This window comes from Hemicordylus capensis, chromosome 2 (assembly GCF_027244095.1).
Source record: "Hemicordylus capensis ecotype Gifberg chromosome 2, rHemCap1.1.pri, whole genome shotgun sequence".
Classification (NCBI taxonomy): Eukaryota; Metazoa; Chordata; class Lepidosauria; order Squamata; family Cordylidae; genus Hemicordylus; species Hemicordylus capensis.
The window spans coordinates 11,425,644-11,452,203 of NC_069658.1; the positions used below are offsets into that span (position 1 = coordinate 11,425,644).

The window sequence follows — 26,560 nt, forward strand, 5'->3', positions numbered from 1 at the left end:
GACGCACCCTTGTGTGGCATGTCAGTCACTCTCTTAATTTTATTGAAAAGGATGCTGGTGGACAAAATGTGCTTTAGAGTATAACTATTTGTTATAATGTATTTTAAAGGTAAAGTTGTGCCATCAAGTCAGTGTGGACTCCTGGCGAACACAGAGCCCTGTGGTTTTCTTTGGTAGAATACAGGAAAGGTTTACCATTGCCTCCTCCCACACAGTATGAGATGGTGCCTCTCAGCATCTTCCTTTATCACTGCTGCCCAATATAGGTGTTTCCCATAGTCTGGGAAACATACCAGCAGGGATTTGAACCAGCAACCTCTGGCTCCCTAGACAAGTTACTTCCCCGCTGCGCCATTTAGTGTATTCTATTATGAACACCTATGTGATTTTAATCTACCATTAGAATCTTATGTTTTCTCAGACTGTTTGATTTAGATATATCTGTATCTGTTGGGCTAGGGAAATGTCCCCACTTTGGTGGAGATAAGAAAAAAACAAGGGATAAGAAGCAAGCCACAGCGGGGTGGATCCTGGCCCCACCCCAACCATCCCAGTTGAAAAAAAATAATAGGCTATTTCATGTTAAGCACCACCATTATAGTTCAGTGTTTCTCATAGTTTATTTCACGTGATTCCTGCAGACACAAACCATTATAAACACACATTCTGTAAAACCCACAGCCAAAACAATAGCTTCCATAGTAAAACTACTCTGCTAAATGCGCACGCACACACACAATATTTCTGCATTTTCAGAGTTCTTTAAATCTTTAACACTGAGTTGAGAAAAAGAAGCACCATAGAGCACTTCTTTTTTCCTCTTAAAAAAAAGCAGCTCTCTCTCTCTCTCCATATATTCCAGTTGTGAGGTCTGTAGAAAGATCTTCTAAAACATAAACATCTGGACTAGTTTACCAAAGGGGCAACGTGACATTCATATCTGGAAGCTTAATCCACAAAACGAATCCTGAAGATCCCGCGACAAAGACTGTATTTGCATAATTTGGCAAAACAAGAAAGGGAAATGTCTCAAAAAATGATAATCCGGCACTAATTTGCTGAAAGCTGTCATTCAGGCTACAACTGTATTTGCAATTGGAAGATGCTGGTGATCTGGGAAAGGGGCTGCAGGCATAAAACCTCGCCTGGGAAGCCGAACTCAAACCATGAAAATGGGATTATATTTTTAAGCAGAAATGTACTACTTTCACTAATTTCTCAGAGTAGTTCTTGTGTTTTTGAAAAATGGAAAGCTATGCACAGAATATGCCTGAAGCATTTGCCAGAACCTATTCAAGGGAATAAAATATGACAAGAAATTAGGAAGAGATCTGAGGTGCAATTCCAAAGTGTAGCTGCTTCATCATCTCAGTTTCCGCCAATGCAGTTGGGATGGCTGCATCGGGCCCATGGACAATACAATCCTATGCGTATTTACTCGGAAGTAAATGTTCTTTGGTGCTTACTACCAGGTAAATGTGCATTGGATTAGAGGCTGAAAAGAAACGGGTGTGTGCAGGTAGGGAAAGAAGATCTTAGAAAATGCACTCAAAGGCGGCAATGATAATTGGATAATCAATCAGCCAGGAAACACAGCTTTAGAAAGTCAGCATACACACTGTGATGAATGAAAACACTGCAAAAACTACAGAAGGCAACTGACATAAATGGACCATTCTGGAGTGTCACTGGAAACCTCCATGATAGGAATACAGGAAAAACCACATAGGCGCTTTTGAAAGACTAATACCCTGCCCTAATGACATTAACTTCTAAGTTAATTTCTACAGAACCTACTTCCATGTAGGATCACAAGTCAGTCATCTTAGCTTAAGGTAAGGGATAATCTAACTATAATTTGTTTGGGGCTATTGACCAAAAAAAATCCAAAATGATTCAGATGAGGAATCAACAGCAAACATTTAAGTTAAACAGAGATTCTCTCCACGTCAGAAGAACCCTGTGAAAGCTTGCTAACTCTGTCAATATATGTAGTCCAATCAAAATTTAGCATAACAGGGAAACCATAATGATCTTCATTAAATTATTTTTAGTAAGTTTTAGTAAATAGTAAATTTTAGTAAATTCCTGTAATTTATACATAGCTGTCTTCTCCGTGTTGCTGAAAATCTAGGAAACTGTCTTTCTTGCTATTATTTCTTGCATGTAACTAAGGCAACATGAAAACAAGTGATTAATTCAAAGCACATGATAAGGAAATAACTTTTGTAATTTAGGGAAGTTCTCCCCACTCAACCCACCCTCCAAATCCTTAAATAAATAAATCTATTTTTGCTCTACATGGAAAGGGCAAAGATATCTGAGGTTTGTCTCATTTGCAGAGGTCAATGAGAGGTTTTTTTCACATTAAACAATCACAAATAGCCAGGAAAAGGTGATGGAAAATAATTAGGCAGCAGTTCAAGAATAGTCCAAAATTCTGATCAGATGCAGCCACCGAGTCTGTATTGGCCCACACGATTCACAGCCAAAGAAAAAGGGGGGGGGGAAGGCACACGAGCAAAATGAGTAGAAAAAGTGCTGAAGAACACGCCTACATAAAGTCAAGTTGCATCATCTCCAAAATGGTGAACATCAAACTTCAGAACCCCCTTCAGCGGGGGTTCTAGAACCTGCCCCCCTGCATGTTTTCGACTACAACTCCCATAATCCCCTGCCATGACAGGGCATGATGGGAGTTGTAGCCCAACAACATGAGGGGGCCCAGGTTCCAGAACCCCTACCTTACAGCCTTGGAGCACAATCCAACATGAGGTTGTCACATGCAAGCCCCCATGAATAGGGGGTCATGTAAAAGCACAGATGCGGGGTTGCTTTGTTAAGGCTCGATGCACGCGCACACAAAGGCCACCCCAAAACCCTACACTCAAGTGATTCCCACAGACTTTAAAGCAGAGCTCTGGAAGTCCGGGCTTGTTTTCGGGCAAGCCTCTCTCTTCCCCCACCCTCCCACCCCCTTTGGTGAAAGAGAACCCTGTGAGCGCTCATAATTTGTGCAATGTCATTGTCCCCTGTAAACTGAAGTCAAGGGGTGGGGCGAGGTGGGGCCACTTGTGCTAGCTTCTTGCTACCGGATGGCATCCAAGTAATGCACTTCGGCGAACAAAGTGTTGATGAGGATAGCCAGAAGATGAGTCCCATCCCGCAGGCAATGGCGAGGGTCCTTGATAAACTGGGCAGCCTGGGAGATCTGCTCCTGATATTCCGCATATTGTTTGTTGGAAGCCATGCAGTCAAGAGCACTCAGAGCCTGCCAAAGTACAAGGCAAAACGAGCAATTCAGCAAGGAACTCATGCTTTGGATTTCCTGACTACAGACTTCAGATTAAGAACTGCGACGAATTGGCAATAATAATGAACAGTGATACAGTGCTTTAAATAATTCACACCCCTGTCTCAGAAGTCTTATAAACAATCCTACAAGGCAGTCACTATGATTATTCTCACATTGCAGATGGAGAGATCCTGGTTGAGGGTGAGAGATCAAGGCAGTCCTAAGCAGGGGTATGCATAAACCAAATTTTGCGGTTCGGTTCGAATTCAGACCGAATTCGAACCGAAACACTGGTCCGTGAACCAGTTCGGTTGAACTGACCAGCCAGTCCGTTCAACTAAATTGGTTCGGTGGTTCAAGGGCCTATGCTTGTAAAAGGGAATTCGGTGAGGATTCACCTCTCTCTCTCTCTCTCTCTCTCCACCACCTGATATGTACATCTCTAGGCGGTGTACAAAATTTAAAACAATATTTAAAAATCAGCACAGATTAAAATTCAACACAATTATGACAGTAGCATAAAAACAGAAATAAAAACAGTAACAAAACAATTACAAACATGTATTCTAATTAAAAGCCTGAGGGAATAGGTGAGTTTTGAGGGTCTTCCTGAAAACAAACAGAGAAGGAAATGCTCTTTTCAGGAGGGAGCATATTTCAAAGCCCCAGGGCATCCCCAGAGAAAGCCTGGTCCCAGGTGGTTGGCCACTTTGTGAAACAGGATGCTGGACTAGATAGGCCTTGGGCCTGATCCAGCAGGGCTGTTCTTATTAGTTGTAGCCCAACACCAGCTGGGGCTCTGAGATCCCCTGACTTAAAGCAATGACATTGCCACATGCCAGGTCCAGAGAACAACAGAGGGTGTAATCTGGATTAATTCCAGCCCAGACTCAGACCCAGAAAAATCTGTAGTATGATCCAACAGACTGTTTCTGCAAGGAGCGAAGGCCTCAGCTATGATGTCCACCAACTACATACTGGACATTGCCAGAAGCATGACATCTAATGCATTTAGGCCTTGATTGTTGGACAGCATCATCAGCAAGATCTGCTGGGCAATCTTGGCTTTCCCACTTGTAGTTTAGCCAAGTCTACAAAAGCCAAGAGACAGCACAAGATAGCCACATCTACCTGCAGAGCTTTGGCAGAGAGCTGCAGTTCCACGCCAGATTGCAATCGGACCTGGTTCTCCACTGGAATCTGTACCAGCAGGAAGGCCGACATGCTGCGGGCTACCACACGGAACCTTCAGTGAGAAAAGAGAGGAGGAGGAGGAGGTCAGCTTCAAATGGGTTGGTGGGTGTCCTCTTCAGGAAAGCAAACACACAAATCATGTTATCTAAATACATGGTTCCAGTCCAACATATCTAAGAGTCTATGGCGATGTCTTGCACTGGAGACAATCAGTGAGATCAGCCAAGAGATCTTTCCCCATCTGTTCTCCCCGCCATGAACAAAAAGCACCAGTTGTCCTTGGGGTCAATGCATCGCTGTAAAGCAAACTCTCCTGCCACCTCCACCCCCAAAGGCCATATAAGGTGGCTAGACACTAGAATGAGACTGTAGCTCAGGGGCAAAGCATCTGCATTTCATGCAGAAGGTCCCTGGTTTACTCCCTGGCTTCTCCAGGTAGGGCAGGGAGGGACTCTTGCCTGAAACCTTGGAGAGTCCCTGTCAGTCAGTGAAGACACTGCTGAGCCAGATGGACCAGTGGTCTGACTCAGGATAGGCAGTTTCTTATGTATTCTAGATTCACTTGGGAGCAGGGAGTCCTGAAAGTATTAAGAGCCCCCCCGGGCATGGAGATATGGGTAGCCTACACAGCTCTTTGAGGTTCTCTGAGCCTGTCGTTCTCAGATACCCAACAATCCCCTTTTCTACTGGCCGCCTCCTTCCTATGATTGTACCTGTTTGATAAAGGAGATCTCCTGCCCAGTCCGATAGCACCCAGTATTCCAGACGTGAGTCTCTCCTCGGCCAGCAGGTTCTGCCTGCCTTGTAGGGACAGCAATATCCGGACGACCGACTCCATCAGGATGGCATCATCCTGTTCCACTTGGAGGAGACAGAGGTGCAGCACTTTATGCCACCAAAGGAAGAGTTTGGCTTCATCCTTTGGAGAGCTTTTGTGGGGAAGAAGCAACACGCAGAGATGCCAGGATTAGAAATTAACCATCTCCCAGAATCTCTCCCATTGGTTGCCATCCTTTAATGCAGAGATTCTCAACCTTAGGTCTCCAGATGATGTTGGACTACAACTCCCTTCATCCCCAGCTGTAGTACATTGGGGGGGACCCCAAGGTTGAGAACCCCTGCTCTAACCGCTTCTTACATTTCGATCAAAAACTTCCAATCAAATATGCAAAGCCGCCATCAAAATACTAGAGTCAGAGGGAGTAAAGGGACTGCAACTGACCTTCACTCCAATTCCCCCAAGCTCAAGGTACAACATCACATCAATTCCTCCCAGGTTAATTCATCACCACCAAACATGCACGTCTATCATGTGCTGAAGTAGTCCTTTCTTTCTTTATATACTGCTTTTCAACAAAAAGGGTCTCAGCACAGTTTGCACCGAAACGAATAAGAAGATGGTTCCCTGTATCCCAAAGGGATCATGATCGGAACAAAAAACAAAACACTAGGCAGACACCAGCAATGGCCTCTGACTGTGCTGGAGCTGATTAGGGCTCTCCCCTGTGGGTTCAGCGCTTATCAAGAGGAGCGGAGAAGAACCCATATCTAGACAGGGCCGAGACCTCTCCAGCTAGGGAGCTGAATCAAACCATCTGACAATGTCCCAAGGAAGTCTTGCAAGCTTTAGCATTCTTATGCAAACAGCCTGTAGCTTCAGAAGGCTGTTCCTGCTTTTCTTGAAATTCTGCACATTTCCTCTCATAGTGGTAGGCTACTGCTCCTATGACTGATTGATTGATTGATTAAGTGCCGTCAAGTCGGTGTCGACTCCTAGTGACCACATAGATAGATTCTCTCCAGGATGATCTGTCTTCAACTTGGCCTTTAAGGTCTCTCAGTGGTGCGTTCATTGCTGTCATGATCGAGTCGATCCACCTTGCTGCTGGTCGTCCTCTTCTTCTCTTTCCTTCAACTTTCCCAACATTACGGACTTCTCAAGGGAGCTGGGATTTTGCATAATGTGTCCGAAGTAGGATAGTTTGAGTCTGTATGCTGCCTGTTTAACCATCCCTCTAGTCCATGGATGGTTGGAATCACTCTGCCTCCAGTGCTGGAGAACAACACCTTTGGCTTTGACAGGAGAAGTCAACCATGCCCACCATTCTCTGACCTTGGAATCAGCTAACAGCACTTGGAAGGTCAACTCAGTCCTAAGATCTCTGCCCTGACATCTTCAACCTGTCACCCTCAAGTGGAAATCTGAGAGATTCATGCAATGAGGAAGAAGTTCCTCTGCTGATTATTTTTTTTTAAAGGAAATGCAGCTCTGACTGAGTTTATTTTTAAACTCTGTCAGAGCTACAATTTCCTATTTAAAAAAAACCTGCATTCCCAAAAACATACAGATGCAAAAGTAGTTATGAAAGAGCCAGCATTTCCAAGGTGAAACATCAGCACGGGACTGTCTGCCTCATTTGCAGTATGGCCAAGCTTCCTGCAGGATGGAACAGTGGTGAACGAATCACTGTGGGTCTTAGGAGCTGTCTGGCTTTTTCCACCCTGTGATTGGGAACCAGAGATGTCAAGCCACCTTCTAATTAGGACACTCACCCTCTAAGTCCTTGGCACTCCCCACATTCCAGTTAGTAAAGATTATCCATATTTCAGAGCAATATAAGGGGAAAAAAACTCACTGGTTTGGACAGCATCCTTATATGAGCCCCAAACCAGAGACAAATGGATTTAATTCAGTTTGGTGGAGCACTGCAGCTGAACTCACATCTCAAAAATCCAGCAAAAAACAAAAATCCTCGCCAACCAGTCTCCACCACACTAGACCCTGAATCAGTGCAAGGCTGCCTTCTGACACGTGACATCTGATTAAGGTTTAAGCAAGGACCACTCAAAGTTCCTAATGACCTCCATAACCCTCTGCAAAAAAGCCCTCGGATTTCCCAACAGGTTTCACAGTTCCTTATCACACTCCTCTAGCAATTTCTGACCCTGCTCCAAGACTTCTATGCAGCTTTTGCTTCTACCTCTCCTACTATCCATGGGCTTGTTCAAGGATTCCCACTTCAGACTGATTCAGAACCAGAAATGCCTGATGCATAACAAGGCAATGAAGACCATATGATCAAGATGCATTTAGCAAGTCAAAAGTGATTTTATGGTTCATGAAGACTGATTACAGGCAAACCTTGCTAATCACAGACCCAGCATCCATGGCTTCGTGTATCTGTGGTCAGGTAATTGCCCCCTGACCTCCGTGGTCATTTCCGCCCGCCATTTTGAAGACATGTTGTGGCTCATTTTTGTGGGAAAGTGTTTTTTAAACGTGATTTTTTTTTTTTTTTTTTTGCAGTTTGCAATAGAACCCGCTATTTTGGACTTTTGTGGGGCATTGCAGGACAGCTGCGGACACACAGAGCATGGTAGGGCACTCCTCACCCCCCATTCCCCCCACTTGCTGTCCTTTTTGTCCCATTTTTCGCTGCCTCAGGAATCTAAACTCTCCGCCCCCCCGCACCATTCCTATTGCCCTAATGGTGTTATCCACAGTTTCACTATCCACCCACACTGTCCCTGGTGGCACAGAACCCCTGCGGGTAACAGGGTTCTCCTGTATTTATCATGATGGTTAATAAATATTTGTACTGTTATCCTACAGTATCTTAAGATGAGCTTATCATTTATTTATTTTGCATTTGTATGCTGCTTTTCAGGCAGACCTCCTGAAGCGGTTTACAAAAAGGTTTATTATCTTTCTAATAGGCTTAATACCCTGAGTTTTTTCATTGTTGCACATCTTGAGTGCCGTTTTTAAGCAGTGGAGGAGGAAGAGCGTGAACGTGTCTTGACAGTGAGCATTTGAGAAGGCCAAGAGGGGGCAATAACGAGCAGGAATCTGGAGCAGGGCTTTGCAATCCGACCCGTCCCTCCTCCCTCTAAACCGCCGGACGCCAATACCTGGGATAGACCTGGTCCAGCCACTTGCTCAGGGTCAGCAGCACACGCATCTCATGGCTCAGGGTCTGCTCACTGTTTAACTGCTGCAGCGTGTAGACGTAGAGAGTCAGGTAGCTCCCCAGAGAAAGGCACTCCTGCAGGAAGTCTTCCGCCGTGAGTTCAGGGACTTGCAAAGCAGCCACGATGGGCCCCCAGCCCAAATCTTGGCTGAGGGAAGGGTCTTCCAATGAAGGGGGGGAGGAAGGGAGGAAGGGCTGTTAGCTTAATAGTCTCGGGGCCCAGAAGAGCCAGAGCCCCAAGAAGCTGGCCTCTGCTCCTTCAAATCTACAACGCTGAAGGATGGGCCTTTTCGTCTGCAAAATCAATGCAGTAATTTTCCCCCCCTTTGTAAAATCAACACAGCATAGAAGTGAAGATGGCAAAAGAATAATAAGAAACAGAAGTGAAGGTGGAATGGAATAACAGGAATATGGCCAAACCAGTCAGCAAAAAAGAGTCAATTCTGCATCCTGAATAAATTATGCAAAAAAGTGGATGTGACTGCATTTTGCATTATTTATTCTAGTCCAGGTAGCTATTGGCAGGGGGACAAAGGCTTTTGCAAAGCACTGGAGTTTCAGCCTTTGGCCAGTGGATGTTCCACTTGGCACTCTGATCAACTTTCTGAGGTTTATCCAGATACCATCCATGCGTTTGCAAGCTTAACTCCAGCATCATAAGGACTAGAAACTTGCAGGTTTTGGGGGGGTAATCCTATTCTTAAGAGTCTGAATTCAGTGCTACATAAAATACAACAATAGGAGTAGTCGTAATAGTAGTACAGTGTGTCCAAAAGGGGAATATCTGAAATTATAGGAAAAAAGAGGAAAAAAGAGATTCTCTCTCACCTTCGTTAAAATAGGCAGCAACACAAGCCTCCGTGGTCTCTGCCATGTGCCGGACAGATGCTAGGCTCTGGCATGCAGCTGTGAGGAGGGGCATCACCCCTAAGCCATGCACGGCTCCATCAATCCAGCCTCGTAAGCTGACCCGGAGAGACTCTGCTGTAGAAACGCTAGCGTTGTTCATCATCATCAGGGCTTCAGTGAAGAGGCCGCTCAAGGCCAGGTGGCGTGTCTGCATGTCTGTGTCTGAAAAGGCATCAAGCAGAGGCGAGAGGAAAGGGAGAGAGGCTGGATTGTGAACTTACAGAGAGAACAGAGGAAGGTTGGTTCCTGGGATAAAACAATGAGCTGGAATCTGGATGCCTGGATGATCCCAGTACGGACAGGTTAACCATACTTGTTACTTCAAACTTCTAGCTTACTCCTGTCAGATTAACATACGAAGCTGCCTTAGACAGAGTCAGACCATTGATTCTTCGAGTGCAGAGTGGTCTACTTTGGCTGGCCGCAGCTCTCCAGATCTTTCCCAGCACCCGTGACTTGAAATCCTTTAAGCCAAGGGTGCTCAACTGTGGCCCTGCAGCTGTTTTTGGACTACAACTCCCATCATCCTCAGCCACAGTGGCCAATAACCAGGGATTATGGAGGCTGTAGGCCCACACCTGCAGGAGGGCCAAAGTTGAGCAGCTTTGCCTTAAGCCAAGGGTTTTCAAACTTGGGATTCCCAGATGATGACGATGGACTACAACTCCCATCATTCCAAGCCAGTGGCCTTTGGCCATCGTCATATGGGAACCCAAGTTTGAAAACCTCTGCTTCAAGCCATCAGGCCAGAGAGTAATCCTGACACAAAACAAGGGCTCTGCTGCTGAGCGAAAACGCTTCCTTGTGTTGAGATGAATGGAACAGAAAGGATGGAGCGGGGCTGGCCCTCTTGCCCCCTAGCATAGCATCAGGGGTGCCCATCTTGTGTTCTCCAGGACAGGAATGGGTCCCTATCATGAGGCTGAGAAGACAGTCACCTCCAGCAACAGGATCACAGGAAGCAGCCTTCTACTGAGTCAGACCACTGGTCTATCAAGCTCAGTATTGTCTACACCAGGGATTCTCAACGTTGGGTCCCCAGATGTTACTGGACTTCAACTCCAATAACCCCCAGTCTCAGTGGCCTTTGGCTAGGGATTATGGGAGTTGAAGTCCAGTAACATCTGGGGACCCAGCGTTGAGAATCCCTGGTCTACACAGACTGGCAGCGACTTCTCCGAGGTTGCAGGCAGGAGTCTCTCTCAGCCCTATCTTGGAGATGCTGCCAGGGAGGGAATTTGGAACCTTCTGCATGCAAACAGGCAGGTGCTCCCCCAGAGCAGCCCCATCTCCTATGGGGAATATCTTACAGTGCTCACACATCTGGTCTCCCCTTCAAATGCAAACCAGGGCAGACCCTGCTTTGCGAATGAGACCATCCGTGCTTGCTACCACAAACTAGGATGTCGTTTATTAAACCCTATCCCCTCCCCCTCACTTCCCAGTACGTCTCTTGGAGCCAACCTGGTGGGTTAAAGATGACGATATCATCCAGCAGCTTGGACATCTCCTGTTCCAGAGCCGACAAGGATATTTTCCCATTTTGTTCCAGGATGCTGAGAAAATGGATGACCTGGCGAACATAGGCTTGGCACTTGAGGCTTGCATCCTGGAAAAAGTTAAGAGAGCGATTACACATCACCCTGTTTCCAAAGACAGTACTATAACATGACTAACAAAGACACCAGAACAGGACCACGGGGCGAGTGCCAGGCATCCAGACCACTGTTCCCTCTAAAGTGTGCGCATGTGCGCGCACTCACACATTTTCTGATGTCCGCTCAGTAAACGTTAGATCCCGCTCCGGCTGAATCAGGAAGGCCCTACTCTGAATGCAGATGCGCACACACACTGCCTTGAAACTGCCGCCCAGAACAAAATTCTGCACACAGATGAAAAAAATTAGAGAGAACCCTGATCAAGACTCGCACTGTTGTTGCACCCTCTGATTCCACTCAGCCAGGAGCCTGTGCCGCAGATTTGTATTGTGCTGGGAACACCGGGTGCACATGCGCATCCTGTGGCATGCCTCCTGCTGTGGAACCTCTTCCCTCAATCCGTACATGCTGAAGCACATGATGTAAAGCCATCTGCTGTTGACCGAGAGCATAAGAGAATGTGCAACTCTGAGCATCCATTGAGCTAAGCAACTCACTGACTCAGCGGCCAGTTGCTTCCCTCTCCGCCTAAATGACTTCTCAGGGTTGCTGTGGGGATAAACATAACCATGTATGCCATTCTGGGCTCCATAGGGGAATGGGCAACTTATGTATTATATTTATTTATTGTAAGATTTGTATGCCGCTTTGCATTGAAATAATCCCAAAGCAGTTAACAATATAACTTAAAACACACAATTAAAACAATACACTACTAAAAGTACAAATATTAAATATTAGATTAATACAACCATTTTAAAAGTTTAAAACACCTATTTTATATTTAAAATAAAAATATATTGAGGGCGTTAACTTCATTATGCTTTTTTGTTTTCCCCCTCCTACCACTGTTTTTCCTGTATGTGATACTGGGAGCTGAACAGGATTGGTGCATTGCCTTCAGTTCTTTAGCTGAATCATGGTGTGGAGTTATATTTAAGAACAAGATCTCAGCCCCCTTTGTATAACATTGAGGACGTCTTACATTGAAACGTTTGCTATTTTGCTACATCTGTGGTTTAGTTTTTTTAGTTTTTAAACTTTTGAATGTTTTAAACTTTTAACTTTCAATTGCACATTAAAGAAGGTCATTGGAAAAAGCTTTGGAGTGTGGAAATGCATATCTCGCCGCACTTATACCGTCTTAAAATAAAACAAATGTAAAAATCAAAGACAAGAAGATATAATCCAAGACAAGAAAACCAAATGAATCCCAATCCAATCCAAGGCAAGACAGCTAGGTGACTTTCTTGCATGGGCGTCTGTCTGTTTGCTGCATGAGCCAAAGGTTACCAAAGGGAACTGCTAAGCATCAGTATACTTACAAGATGTGCGTGGCTGTCCGAAGAGGCTCCAAAGCCTGCAGACGCCTTTAAGAGCTTGATAATCAGCTCAGCTGCAGGCTCCTTTGCCAGGATGATGGACGGTGGATAGTGGCTGTTGAAGTAGCCAATGACACTCTGATAAGACAAAATGCTCACAAGCTGCCATGGGAGGGAGCTGGTCTGGCCGAGGAGATTAAGCAGTGGAGACTCCTGGCATTATAAAACAGAAATATCATGAACCGCCTAATATACATCTAAGAATATAATGCAGGCGTCTTATATCGAAGCAGGGTCTTTTTTTGCCATTTGAGTGGCCAGAGGCATAGCTAGGGAAAATAGCGCCTAGGGCAAGCACTGAAATTGCACCCCCTGTCCAAGCATCTGACACCCATCTTTCAGTTAACTTTACCATAATATCAGCTGGAAAAAATACAAGTCAAGCCCGTTAATCTTTTAATCTTTTAAAAACTATTTAGCAGTGGATGTAGCCAGACCAAAAAATGCTGGAAAACTACAAATTTCAGTATGCTGGGGCTCATGAAATACCCAAATACTATGTGGAGGTGTACTTGGAAAACTAAACAGAAGTGACTGTCTCATTCTCTGCTATGCATTGTAGCATCACTATTACATGAGTTTTAAAAATAAATGGAGAATTTGACTTTTCCCAGATACTCTGAAAATAATTAAAGGATATGCAGAGTAAACTGTCACTGCATGGAATATATTCTAGTATTTCAGAAAGACAGTTAAAATGAGAGAAAGAGAGCAAAAGACTCCCAGTGGGCCTTAATACTAAGGATTTCACACTGATTCAAAGACAAACTCACCATTAATAGCCATATTATTAAGACATCACATTTAACTCACTTATCACAAGAAGCAAAGTAAGAGCAAATGAATACAATCCTCGCTCATGAGCTTCAGCTCAGTATTCACAAGCCCTGATTCTCTGTACATAGTGCCAATCTGAATATGTGTACAGTGACTTACATTATATATTATTATTTTTTTACCTGTAGCCCCTTTGGGGGGCTTCATAAAGGCCATGGGGGGGATATCTGTAAAGGTTCCCCCTCCCCCCACCCACTGGCCTCTAGGGCCTTGCAGGGACCATTTGAGCATGTTTGGTGGCCATTTTAAAAAATATTTTTTAAAAAAATTGGCCGCTGAAAACAAAATGGACACCGTGCATGCTCAAATGGCCTCTGCAATACCTAGCATGGCCTAGGGCCTCACAGAGGCCATTTGAGCATGCATGGTGGCCATTTTGTTTTTGGCAGCCATTTAAAAAATAATAATTTAAAGAAATGGCGCCCCCTTCAAGTGGCGCCCGGGGCACGTGCCCTGCCTGCCCTACCCTAGATACACCCCTGTGAGTGGCCCCCATAGCTCCATGATAGAGCACATGCTTTGCTTGCAGAAGGTCCCAGATCTGATTCCGGCATCTCCACAGAAAGGGATCTCGAGTAAGAGATTCCTCACTGCCTGCCGCCAGTCAGAGTAGACAGAACTGGGTTAGATGAACCAATGGCCTGGCCTAGTACAAGGTGACCTGCTCAGGTGAGCCCCACGTTCCAGTTGTTGAGCATGCTCTCCTATCTATTTCACTCCACCCACCCACCCACATCACCAAGCTCATGTGGGCAACCAGAAACTGTTTGAGCCACAGGAAGCGTGGCAGTTTCTTTATTCTCTTTGCACCTGGAACCATAAGGGATTGAGAGATAAGGGAAAGTAAAAGCCCAGCACCTCCAAAAGCACAATTCCAAGGCACAATCCCTCAGGAGACAGGGATAAACCACTGTTAGATCAAACAGCTTGATCAGGTATGCAAACCTACTGAATCCACTCTGAAAGACTTGGGCTTGCTTGCACAAGGGATGTCTGAGAACATCCTGGGACAGCGAGACATTTCATAAGAGAAATCCTTCAGAGTAAATTCAGTAGGTTTGCATACCGGATCAAGCTGCTCGATCTAACAAGGGAGGTTTCAACTAGTGTGGAACCTTGTCATAAAAGAAATAATTGCACAAACATTTAACAGCGAGGTATGGAATGCTTTAGTAAGGAGGTCTGCAAAGCAGAAATCCTCCTTGATAATTATTTTAGCACACGGGAAACCTGAAAGCCGCCACCCTTTGGGGACGTCTCCGGGGAGAGTTCCACAAGCTGTTGGGGGGGGGGGCGATCTCTTCCCTCTGGGACATACCTCTTTGGCGATCAGCTGCTCCTCCTTTGCCAGCAGGACCACCATGTAGAGCAGACACACAATCATGTTGTGAGTTTCTGGAGGGGGGCTGGGATTCCAGGCATTCGAGAGCACACTGACCCAGTTGACCTCACACAGAACCGAGCCCAGGAATACGAAGCAGCTTTTGGGGCTGCCTCGTTCAACCTAGGGATGCAGGAGGGAAAGACAAGAGTTTTCAGCTGCAAACCTGGTTAGGGCCTGAAGATGGCACAGCAGTTTCTGACCACTTTGGGGCAGAGTGGCAGGGAGTCAGCGACAGGAGACTGCTTGCTCCAATCCAAAAACTCCCCCCACATCGAAAACTAGTAGTTTAGATGGGGATGATGTGAGTTGTAGTTCAACAACAGCCAGAAAGCCTGGGTTGCCCGCCCCAACCTAAATGCTGTGGGGCTGAAGCTATTCGAGGCTGTGTGTGAGTTAATCATCTTCAATCGCAACCAGAAGAGAATAGGGGAAGACTCTGTGCAAATGTCAGAATTCGCATTTGTGCCCTGTCACCCTGGCCTCCCCCGTTACTCCTGCCTCTCTCTTTTTGTTACCCTTATGCTTACAACATGTGGCTCTCACTTTAAAGAATTCCTCCATCAGGTGCCGGTCTGGGTGCATTTCCTTCCACGGAAGGCGACCGAACGCCATATGGAAGGTGTAGAGAATGTACTCCGGCATTTTGGGGGCTGTGCACAACTGGCAATAGTGCATCAGATGGAGCCAGAGTGCCCCGTGATGGCCTGGCAGCAGTTTCTCTAGATCAGAAGGGAAACGGCAGTATGAGAAAGAGAGACAGAGAGAAAACAGCCCTTGCTCCTCCAAAAATGTTACCCAATTTAAGGACCAGTCGAAACCATGAATAGGACTCAGAAGTTGGCAAAGGTTATCCAGGTCCCCAAGTACAAAGTCAGGCTCACTCCTATCTTGATAATATGTACAGGAAGTCCTCAGACTTACAACACAATTGGTTCTGGAAAACGTCGTAACTCTGAGTCTGAACCTATTTTCCCACAGGAAGTACCGCGGGTGAGTCTGGAGGAGGAGGAGGGGGGGGAGGGGAAGCTGCAGCAGTGGTGGGAGGGGAAGCCTCTTGGACAAGCCCTCCAGAGCCTCAGATGCCACAGCAGCTGCCACCAAGACTACCAGTCCCAAGGTCAATGTGAGCCTGAGTCCCCATTGTTGCCTCCCTCTACTCCAGCCCACGACCAGCAGCCATCAAATGGAGCCTTGTATGTAAAGCTCATTCATTCATTCATTACATTTTTATACCACCAAAACAAGTGTCTTATGGCTGTTTACCAAAAAAAAAAGGGGGGGGGGGAGAACACTAAAGCCACAGACAATTAAAACAATTTAGTAAAGTTTAAAACAGTTACTGTTTTTAAAATAGTTTAACAACAACAACAACTTATAGCTAACCAAAGGCTTGATTAAATAAATGTGTTTGCGAGCTCTTCTAAAGATGGCAAAGAGACGGCGAAGCTCTTACAGCAACAGGGAGCTCATTCCAGAGCCTTGGGACGGCTACAGAAAAGGTCCGACCCTGATGAGCTGGAGGCAATTGCAGGCAGACCTCTCCAGAAAGTCTTAGGAGTTGCAGAAAACTCAGCCGGCAGACAGCAGAGCTAACGCAACACACATCAAAGCTTAGGAATGCAGATTTGGTGCTTACCTTTAAAGCTTTCGTGTAGAACACGGACGCTGTCTGCATATAGCTGAACCATGCTGGAAGCAACAGGCGTGTCACTCTCCAGCCACGGGTAGCAGGGCTGCTTGCTTTGAAATGACAGAGCGGAAGAAGGAAAAAGGATTCCAGTCAAGAGTCACTTTCTAGCTGCTTCCATGTTTCCTCATAGGATCTTAGAGCTCAGCTAATATCAACACATGGAGCTGCTGCCCACTGAGTCCAGTCCTTGGTCCACCTAGCCCGGTATCCTCTACTCCAGGGGTTCCCAACCTGTGGTCCTCCAGATAATATGGCTGGGGATGATGGGAGTTGTAGTTCAGCAACATCTGGAGGACCACAGGTGGGACACCTGGTCTACTCCGACTGGCAGCAGCTCTCCAAGTTCCCTCCCATGTGGAGTGGGGTCTTGCCCAGCCCAGAAAAGGTTTGGAAATGCCTGGAAAGATGCTGCCAGTCAGAGCAGGCAGAGTTGAGCTAGATGGTTTAAGAGCAGCCCTATGTCCAAACACTGAGGGAACGTAGAGAGGTGTCCCTGGTAGCTCATCTCCAGGTTTGGGACTCCCCTCCTCACCCAGAAGCCCAACAAATCCCAAATCTCTTCTGGCAGTGGGGCGAGAACTTTTTATGCAAGTCAGCATTTTAGCACAATTTTAACACTGGCTAAGGACAAGGGCCCTAGAGAGAATGTTTAGACTTAGGATTTTTTAAAAAACTAAAAAAGATGTTTAAGTATCTTGATTGTGTGCTTCTAAATTAATTGCTCTTCTAAGCTTTCAAAGACATGGAGGCCTTATACTTTAAAAAAAAAATAGTAAGAAAACTAATTTAATGGCAGCAAAAGAAAGGAATGAAGGTGATCTGAAAATGCTACAAAAGGAATTCCTGAACTTAAGTAAGGGCAGCGAGATGCTCTATTAAGAAAGTCTACAATATTCATATATGGATGCAGACAAAAACACATACAGTACTCAAAAAATAAACAAGGATGTAATTGCTACTCATGAATACAGCTAGACACATTCAAGGTCTTGCTCTGCATCAAAATCATGCATTCAAAGCCTTTTACAGACAAAAAGTTCAGTGTGGGCCTTTTTGACAGCCGATGGCCTTCAGTTTACCATTCTCAAAGGAGAGTCAATACAAACATTAACCGGCTTCCTGTTTACCTTGCATCTTCTCTTTCTAAAACCAGAATCCAAGGTTTGAAGAGTTTGGTGATGGTCAAATGCAAAGAGTGCAGCACTAAAGAAGAGGGGCGGGAGGAAGCAAATATACACAATGTGTTATTTCCCAAACACAAATAAAAGAATGCCTTTCTCTGGAAGAAGGAAATAGGGGACTATGCTATCAGCAAGTACAATGTGCAAGCCCAACAAATTTTTACTCAGAGTCCTGAGTGTCTTAGTTTTCGGGTGCTTAATAATCATAATGACCACAAGTTCCTAGCCCTCTAGACTGCCCCCCCCAAAAAAGGTTCAAAATTGGAAAACACCAGTGAAACCTCAGAACAGGGATGAACCATATGTCTAACAGTCAAGAGGCAAAAGACTAGATGTTCCACGTTACTCCTTGCCAGAATACAGTACATAAACTAAGCAAATATACACTCAATTTGAACATATGAAGCTGCCTTATACCAGCAAACCATAAGAATACAAAAAGCTGCCGCATACCAAGTCAGACCATTGGTGCATCTAGCTCAGTATTGTCTACCCAGACTGGCAGCGGTTTCTCCAAGGTTACAGACAGGAGTCTCTCTCAGCCTTATTTTGGAGATGCTGCCAGGGAGGAACCTGGATCTTTCTGCATGCAAGCAGGCAGGTGCTCTTCCCAGAGCGGCCCCATCCCCTAAGGGGAATATCTTACACTGCTCACACATGTAGTCTCCCATTCAAATGCAAACCATGGTGGACCCTGATTAGCAAAGGGGAGAGTTCATGTTTGATACTACAAGACCAGTTCTTCTCCTCAAACCATCAATTTGCCTAGGTCAGGAACTGTCTCCTCATTTCCAGCAGCTGAGAGAGAACAAAGGCAGAAGTGTTGAGACATTCAACTGGAGATGTTAGGGGATGAACTTGGGGCCTTCTACATGCAGAGTGTGGGTTCCGTGCAAAGAGTTAAGTTCCAGCTCACAGAATTAGAGCTCCCTTGATAGGGCATCCAATGAAGGATGTCTGTATCGGATGTCTGAATGGATATCTGAAGGCATCCGATAGAGCAACCCTGCTGAAGCCAAGCAGCTCCAGACCAGGTCATTGCCTAGATGGAGGAATACTCAGGAAACCTGTGCATGCCACTCTGGGCTCTCCAGAGGAATGGTGGGATACAGATGGAGTAATTAGATTCATTTTCACCTTATATTATATATATTTAAAACAGAACATGCACAGTTACGAGACACTTGACTCTACTTTGATCCAGGCTTTTGGCGGATTCCTGGCTTCCAGGGTTGTTCGGCTCGGGGTCCCGGAAATACTCGGAATCTACCCAGTGCAGTCAACGCTGCCTGCCCCCGGCCCCCACCACTCTGCGCTACCTGCAAGAACTCTGCTGCTGCCGACTGGCTCCCGTGACAAGTTGGAGGCTTCAGAGTCCACGAGCCGGTTGACGAGATACTCCACCAAGTGCCTCACTTGGGTGATGTAGGGAGCCCACCTGGAGAACAAGCCAAAGCTCCGGAAGTCGCGTGAGGACAAGCGCAGCTTGAGGAAGAAGTTAGAAAGCCACTCCAGAGTCTCCATGACCTGCAGTAAGGGGAAAGGGCTCGATTGGCCGCCAGGGAGGAGAAGCAAGGCAGTGGGACGTCATGACCCACCCGACCACTTCCAAAACCTAGTGACTGGCACAGGAGCATAGGGAGCTGCCTTATACCGAGTCAGACCAATGGTCCATCTAGCTCAGTGTGGTCTACTCTGACTGGCAGCAGCTCTCCAAGGTTTCAGGCACAAGTCCTTCCCAGCCCTACCTGGAGATGCTGCCAGGGATTGAACCTGGGACTTCCGGCATGCAAGTAGGCCAGTGCTCTTCCAAGGAGTTACAGCCCCATCCCCTACTCTCCCCGGCTCGATCAGAAGGTCTCTTGGCTCCAGCAACCTGCTCCACACACTGAGAACCACTTCCTTCTGGGAAGCCTCAAGCGGGCCTCGAAGGCAGTAGCCCTCCTCCGCTGTTGGCCCCTCTCCCCCAGTCAACTGGTTTGCCAAAGCAGGCTGTCTCTGAATCGGGAGGCTTCACAGAGCGGCCATGACTAGCGGCCAGAGAAAGATCTAGCCTCTAGAAAGTTGCCTCGTCCGTTCTTCAGGCCGCCAAAGCTCCTGACCAACGTGACATCTCGCAGCAGCAAATTCTTCCAATTAAGGATGTGCTGGGTGCAGAGCAGTGTGCCCTCTAACTGGGAATCCCAGGTGTGGTTGACTTCAACTCCCAGAATGCCCAGCCAAAGGCCACTGCAGCTGGGAATGCTGGGAGTTGTAGTGAACAGCATCTGGGAGAGGGCACAATGGTGAAGAGTACTTTCCCCTGCCTCTCCTGGTCACTGGCGACCTTCCTCTGCGTTGGGCTTGGCTGCTTTGGACTTCTAAGCTGCAAGCAGCCCTGACACCCTTCTCTCTCTCCCTCTCCCTCTCTATGTGCCAGGTCTTCCCCGGCAATACCACCAAATCCTTTTAAACAGGGGGGTACGAGGCATTTGAACCTTTCACTTTATTGTATTCATTTATAAATACAACATGTATATCCCCCGCCCTTCAGCAAACATCCTCTCAGGGCAGCATTACAAACTCTTGCAAACCCAAACAAAACAAGGACTGCACTCAGCCATGGCCACTTCCTGCAAGAGCCCTGACCGTGCAGGTTTTTTATCCCTCAGGATTCTCAGTTCCATTTATTTATCGTGAGATTTATATGCCGCCTTTCATAAAATTATTCCAAGGCGGTTTACAAAAACTGATACAATAAAATTTCATAAAATCACATTCAAATATTAAAGTCCATGAAAACCATAAAAACAGAACACACACAAAAGCCATAAAAACAAGACAGAGCAGCTGGAAAGGAGAGACTGGCAACCTTTAAGGGGGAAAAGCTTGGACAGCCACAGACACCAGAGAATGAACACCACCAGGAGAGCACTCCAGAGCCAGGGGGCAACCACACAGCAGGCCCTGCTCCGTGTGGATGGATACACTCCATGGAGACACTCCAGCCATGTCCCACTCCTTACATCAGGGGTGGCCAAGGTGAGGCTCTTCAGCTATTATCTGACTACAATGCCCAAAACCCGTTAGCTGTAGCTGGGGATGAAGGGAGTTGTAGTCCAACAACAGCTGAGGAGCCTCCACTTGGCCACCCCCACGTTAGAAGGCAAACGTGGATCAGAGGCTGGATGAAGCTGGGTGTGCTTGAGCTCCAGTGATCGGCCAACCACAGCTCTCAAAGAGGTCCTGCCACAACCCCACCCACCGGTCACCTACCTGCTCTGCCGACAGCAATGCCTCAGGAGATGTTTGCAAGGCAATGCTTTCGTTGTTCTCCTCTTTCCCGATGTCTTTCTTGGCTGCTGTAGAGGTGCAACCCAAGGCGTTGAGGGACGCCTTCCAGCAGTCAGGGCTCAGGAGCTGGTCGGCAGAACCTGAGGGCAAACCCAGAGTGGAGGGATATTTCATCAGACTACGTGAGCACTTAACCTCAGAGACAACCACCAGGGTGAGATTCTAGAGGAGCACAGACAAAAAGAACCAAATGTAGCACTGGGAACAGTCACTGGGGAATCTCAGCTTTCTCATCTATTAGTGGTATCTAGACACAGACACAGACACAGACACCTTGACTATATTATGTTTCTAGCCTTTATGGTTGTGAAAAATGCTTGCAAGTGTGTGGACAATGGACATGCTGGAATCTCAGAAGCCAGAGGGGCAGCTACATAAGAATTTGCATTAGGTCTTCTATGTGTCTGTCTTTCTTTCTGTGTCTGGCACTGGTCCAGATGGCCAGCAATAATATGAAAATGAAGAAAATTTCCATAACTACTTACTCTGCATAATTTTTTTAAGCCATAGAACTTGACTTTCCTTCTAAACAGAGCACAGTATGTTATACCTTTCATTTGAGAAAGCAGCTTCAGTTTCTGGAAGAAAACTGCAGCTCTAAGAGAGCAAGAGTGTGAGTGTGTGTGTGTGTGTGTCTGTGTGTGTGTGTCTGTGTTTTGAGCAGGGGCTTGACCAGTCGGGCTCTGGAGCCTTACCTCCTACTCCGCTCGCCTGGTTTCCATGGCAAGCTCAGCCCTAACTGGAGATGCCAGGGAGGGAACCCGGAACCTTCTGCATGCAGGTGCTCTTCCTAGAGCAGCTCCAACCCCTCACGGGAATATCTTACAGGACTCAGACATGCAGTCTCCCATTCAAATGCAAACCAGGGCAGACCCTGCTTAGCAAAGAGGACAATTCATGCTTGCTACCACAAGATCAGCTCTCCTCCCTTTGCTGAGGTCTTATACCAGCAAAAGCCTCAGCAGTAGGAAAACAAAAACTTTTGGGAGGGGGAATCAAATTGCACTAGACAGGCTAGGGGTTTTTATAACAGGGTCAGGAGTATTTCCAGGCAGGAAAAGATTTCATTTGAAAATTGAAGCTGCATGCATTAACCTAGTCCCTGACCAGTTTACACAGCTCCCTTTTGCACAAGTAGTAGCCTTTATAGACTGGCCGTTCACACAGCTGACTTCCTCCATGCACTGTTATGCAGTGCCACCTGTTGGCCATTTGCAGGAAATCTGTGGTGAAAATGACATCTTCTGAGACTACTTTACAGATAGTTTAATCTTCATCATGAATTTTCTGCAAACAGCCAGCAGATGGCACTGTATAACAGCACATGGAGGAAGACGCCATATGAACAGCCAGTCTATAAACGCTACTAAATTGTGCAAAAGAGAATTACATAATCTGAACAGAGAGTAGGTAAATGCAAACACCTACCATTTTCAAATGGGGCATTTCCCCATCTGGAGATACCCTAGAAAGAGGAACACAGGAAGCTGCCATATACTGAGTCAGACCATTGGTCCATCTAGCTCAGTATTTTCTACACAGACTTGCAGCGGCTTCTCCAAGGTTACAGGCAGGAGTCTCTCTCAGCCCTATCTTGGAGATGCTACCAGGAAGGGAACTTGGGACCTTCTGCAGGCAGGCAGGCGCTCTTCCCAGAGTGGTCTCTGACAGCACTCACATGTAGTCCCCCATTCAAATCCAAACCAGGGCAAGCCCTGCTTAGCAAAGGGGACAATTCATGCTTGCTACCACAAGACCAGCCCTTCTGCAGAAGCCAGCAAACAAGAATCAAAAAGAGGTGACTTACTTTGCATGAGCAGCCTCAGGAAGTTGCTGTAGTGGTCAGGGAACTGGTACTGAAGAAGGCATGTCCAATGTTTGCAGAAGATGGAAAAGGGCAACAAAATGCCTGCCTCGGGTTCAAAGCCACAGGCCTTGAGAGCCAGGTGGATGGACTCCAGGAGTCTGGTCCGCTCAGACAGTCGGGGCTTCGAGCCCTGCAGCCACTGGGAAAGGTCAAACTGGAAATGGAGGAAGAGCAGAGTTTGCACAATGGGATTCGGGAGGAGGGCGGATCTGAAGAAGCCGGCAACACCCCAGACCAAGCATGGGGATCCTGACCACAATGGTCAAACATCTAAGTATTCCCTTCAAGCAGGGGGGTTTTCACTCTCCCTCTTCCCCATGCTGGGAGGGCTGCAGCCCCCTGGTGAAGTGGGCAAAGCACAGTCGGGCTCCTAACCTTGGAGCTGCAGGAGGCAAGTGAGGGTAATCTCAGAATTCTGCCGCGACCACCACTCCACTCCCAGGTCCAAGGCTGGGGAGAACGCTACTGGTGGCTTGGCAGCTACCTGGAAGAGGTGCTCTGAGGCGCCTCGCCAACATGAGGTCTTGGAGACCAGGATGGCTCCGTTAAAAAGCAACAATGTTGTTCTAGTAAGAACTAATCTGCCTACTTTCCTTCCACTTTCTTTACAACTGGACTACATTTGGTTTAAATCAAGGTCCACAAGCTAGATTCTCTTGCACGTCAAAATTTACGCATCTGCCATCTTGAATTGGGGTAGATGACATCATCACAAACTATGCAGATGAGGTGTCCCTCTGTGTCCCTAGAGCTGAAGCAAATTTGGTTCAACTCAGGCGGTTCGCAAGTTAGCCCACTTGCGCCTCAAATGTTCACGCATCCACCATCTTGGATCAGGGTGGATGATATCATTACAAATTACACCACTGAGTGACACACACCATCCCTGTGTGTCACTCACTACAAATGTACCAAATTTGGTTCATATTGGTTAGACAAGTTAATGCACTTGCGCCTGAAAAGTTCATACGTCTGCCATCTTGGATCGGGGTGGATGACATCATCACAAACTATGCCATTTTGGCATCCCTATGTGTCCCTACAACTGAAACAAATTTGGTTCAAATCGGTTAGGTAGTTCACCAGTTAGCCCACTTGCACCTCAAAAGTGTACATGTCCTCCATCTTGAATTGGGGTGGATGACATTATCACAAACTACACAGTTGTGGTGTCCCTGTGTGTCCCTACAGCTGTAGCAAATTTGGTTCAAATCGGTTAGGCGGTGCACAAGTTAGTTCACTTGCACCTCAAAAGTTTACATGTCCGCCATCTTGAACCGAAGCGGATGACATCATCACAAACTACGGCACTGAGGTGTCCCTGTGTGTCACTCACTACAAAAGTACTTAATCTGGTTCAAACTAGGAGTTGTAGTCCAGCAACATCTGCAGACTCAAGATCGGGAACCTTTCGTTTAATAGTCAACTGAGCTGGGCCATAACATTCGGAGGGGGCTACAGGCCTTGAATATTCCCTCCGTCTCTTTCCTAGCAGTAAATTCTTCTCTCATTTGCTCCATGGTTTGCAAACCAGCTTCACACACACACACTGACAAGGGCAGGGAGGGAGGGATTCACAAATAATCAGGGAGGAGGGAACGCATGAACAAGCATCACAGGCTGGATCTCTAAACCCTATGTAAGCGATTGGGAATGGAACATACATCCTATACCTAGCTAGGCAGAACCTTCTCCTTTCTACATTCCATTCTATATGCATAGTAAATCTGTTATATGGTGGAGCACGTTCCGCCTCCTTCCTGGATACAAATCCAGCAAAGGATGCATGATGTGGATCTGCAAGTTGTCTAGCTTGGCTCTAATTTTGATGCAACTCCTCCATGTCTTATGGCGAGGATTACATATGAACATGGGGAGCTGCCATATACTGAGTCAGACCCTTGATCCATCTAGCTCAATATTGTCTACGCAGACTGGCAGCAGCTTCTCCGAGGTTGCAGGCAGGAGTCTCTCTCAGCCCTATCTTGGAGATGTCGGGCAGGGAACTTGGAACCTTCTTCCCAGAGCGGCCCCACCCACTAAGGGATCTTGCAGAGCTCACACATGTAATCTCCCACTCAAATGCAAACCAGGACATGCACTGCTTAGCCAAGGGGACAAATCATGCTTGCTACCACAAGACCAGCACTCAAACCTGGGTCCCAAGATGATGTTGGACTACAGCGCCAATGGCCACTGGGCTGGGGATAATGGGAACTGTAGTCCAACATCATCTGGAGACAGTCCATGGGCCAAGCCAGTGTTTCCTCTAACAGGGATTCTCAGATGTTGATGACTACAACTCCCAGAATCCCCAGCTGCAATGGCTGTTGCTTGGGGATTCTGGGAGTTGTGGTCAACAACATCTGGGAATCCCTGCCAGAAGGATCACTGGGCCAGGCCCACACATTTGGGCCCTCAGTACCATAGCTGGGGACAAAAGCTCACAGTGGTTTTTAGCACTATCTACCTCTCTAAAGATGGAAAATGGGTGACAGGCATGGTTGCACTTCGGTTACAATAAAGAAATCCTTGTACTCTCTCCGTGGAGGAGTCTTGAGGGGACATTCCTGACAATTTTCATTTCCATTCCTCTGACAACATGAATAAAACGTTATACCGGTAGTAGTTTCCCCACTTTTCGAGCTTTTAAAGCACCACTGCATATTTGGCCGCTTTAGGCCCGATGGTCAGGACCATGAAAGCTTGAGAACACCCTGAAAGTGGAAAGGGCTGCAATGCCAGCAAATAGTTTCCATCTCGAGGAGTGTAGGACGGTGTCAAAAATCAGGATGAGTATTCGCCCCCACAGATGGTACTGACCAACCCAGTCGGTTCTATGAATACGTACTATGAATACAACAAATATTTATATAACCGCTTTTCAACAAACGTTTCCACTTTTAAAAGGTGCTTCTTTGCTCTTTTAGCAGGGGACAGGGCACTAGCAGGGCACGGGGGCTCAAGCCTGCGGACCCTTGTCTTGGAGGAATGCTTTCAAAACTTATGGGGATGTTTTCAGAAAGCAACGTCTGCCAGAGCGAGAGCCCGGCCATCAATGGCGCACTCAAGAGTCCCTTGCCTTTGAGAGCAGCATGAAGATGTCGTCGCTGTTCTCCTCGCTGAGGAAAGACACCACTTGCTCATACAGGCCCACAAACTCCTCGGGGGAGGCGACAGGAGTGAAGTAAGGAGAGAGAAGGGTGCAGAGCCGCCGGTTTTTCAGAATGGTCTGGAGTACCGGCTGGCACTCCGACTGGGTTCCCATGACAAACACCTGCAAAGAGACGGAGCTAGAGGGCTCATTCAGCAAACACAGGCAGAAATCGCCGCATGGCCACTCGTTGGCGGGGGGGGGGGGGAGACAACTGTGGAGGGGCACAACAGAGGACTATACAATTTTGCGCAGGGGCGGGAGAAGAGGATGGAAAGAGATGCTCCTCTCCCTACTAGAACTTGGAGATCATCTAATGAAGTTCATAGGCTGCAGATTCAGAACTGCCAAAAGAAAGGACTTAATGAGGCATCCTTAACTGACGGAATTTAGTGCCACAAGATGTGCTGATGGCAACCAGCTTAGATGGCTTTAAACGGGGGTGAAGGAGGAGAGGTCTCGCAGGGGCTATGGGTCCCCATGGCAATATCCGACCTGCAGATTCAGAGACTCTTGTGCCTTCATGCCCTGCTTGTGGGATTCTTGGGGGCACCAAGTGGGCTACTATAGGAAACAGGGTGCTGGACTAGATGGACCTTTGTTCTGATCCATTAGGGCAGAGGTTCCAAATCTTGGTTCCCCAGATGCAGCTGGACTACAACTTCCATCATCCCCTTCAGCCATTATGACTGGGATGATGGGAGC

The 26,560-nt window shown here is 46.9% G+C and overlaps 1 protein-coding gene across 2 annotated transcripts in view; it reads right to left on the reverse strand.

Annotated features, from left to right (window-relative positions):
* Positions 1 to 601: 601 nt before the first annotated feature.
* EPG5 (ectopic P-granules 5 autophagy tethering factor) overlaps positions 602 to 26,560 on the reverse strand; it is an 87,597-nt gene continuing 61,638 nt past the window's right edge. For both annotated transcript variants that reach the window (XM_053297497.1, XM_053297496.1), the window contains exons 30-44: positions 25,784 to 25,978; positions 22,642 to 22,855; positions 20,757 to 20,914; positions 18,821 to 19,028; positions 17,448 to 17,523; positions 16,267 to 16,370; positions 15,174 to 15,349; positions 14,565 to 14,750; positions 12,353 to 12,562; positions 10,834 to 10,978; positions 9,289 to 9,531; positions 8,402 to 8,621; positions 5,203 to 5,418; positions 4,427 to 4,541; positions 602 to 3,271 (exon numbers count right to left, since the gene is read on the reverse strand). In XM_053297497.1, the coding sequence (XP_053153472.1) occupies positions 3,089 to 3,271; positions 4,427 to 4,541; positions 5,203 to 5,418; positions 8,402 to 8,621; positions 9,289 to 9,531; positions 10,834 to 10,978; positions 12,353 to 12,562; positions 14,565 to 14,750; positions 15,174 to 15,349; positions 16,267 to 16,370; positions 17,448 to 17,523; positions 18,821 to 19,028; positions 20,757 to 20,914; positions 22,642 to 22,855; positions 25,784 to 25,978 (2,649 nt within the window). In that variant the 3' untranslated portion in view covers positions 602 to 3,088. The remainder of the gene's footprint in view (positions 3,272 to 4,426; positions 4,542 to 5,202; positions 5,419 to 8,401; positions 8,622 to 9,288; positions 9,532 to 10,833; positions 10,979 to 12,352; positions 12,563 to 14,564; positions 14,751 to 15,173; positions 15,350 to 16,266; positions 16,371 to 17,447; positions 17,524 to 18,820; positions 19,029 to 20,756; positions 20,915 to 22,641; positions 22,856 to 25,783; positions 25,979 to 26,560) is intronic.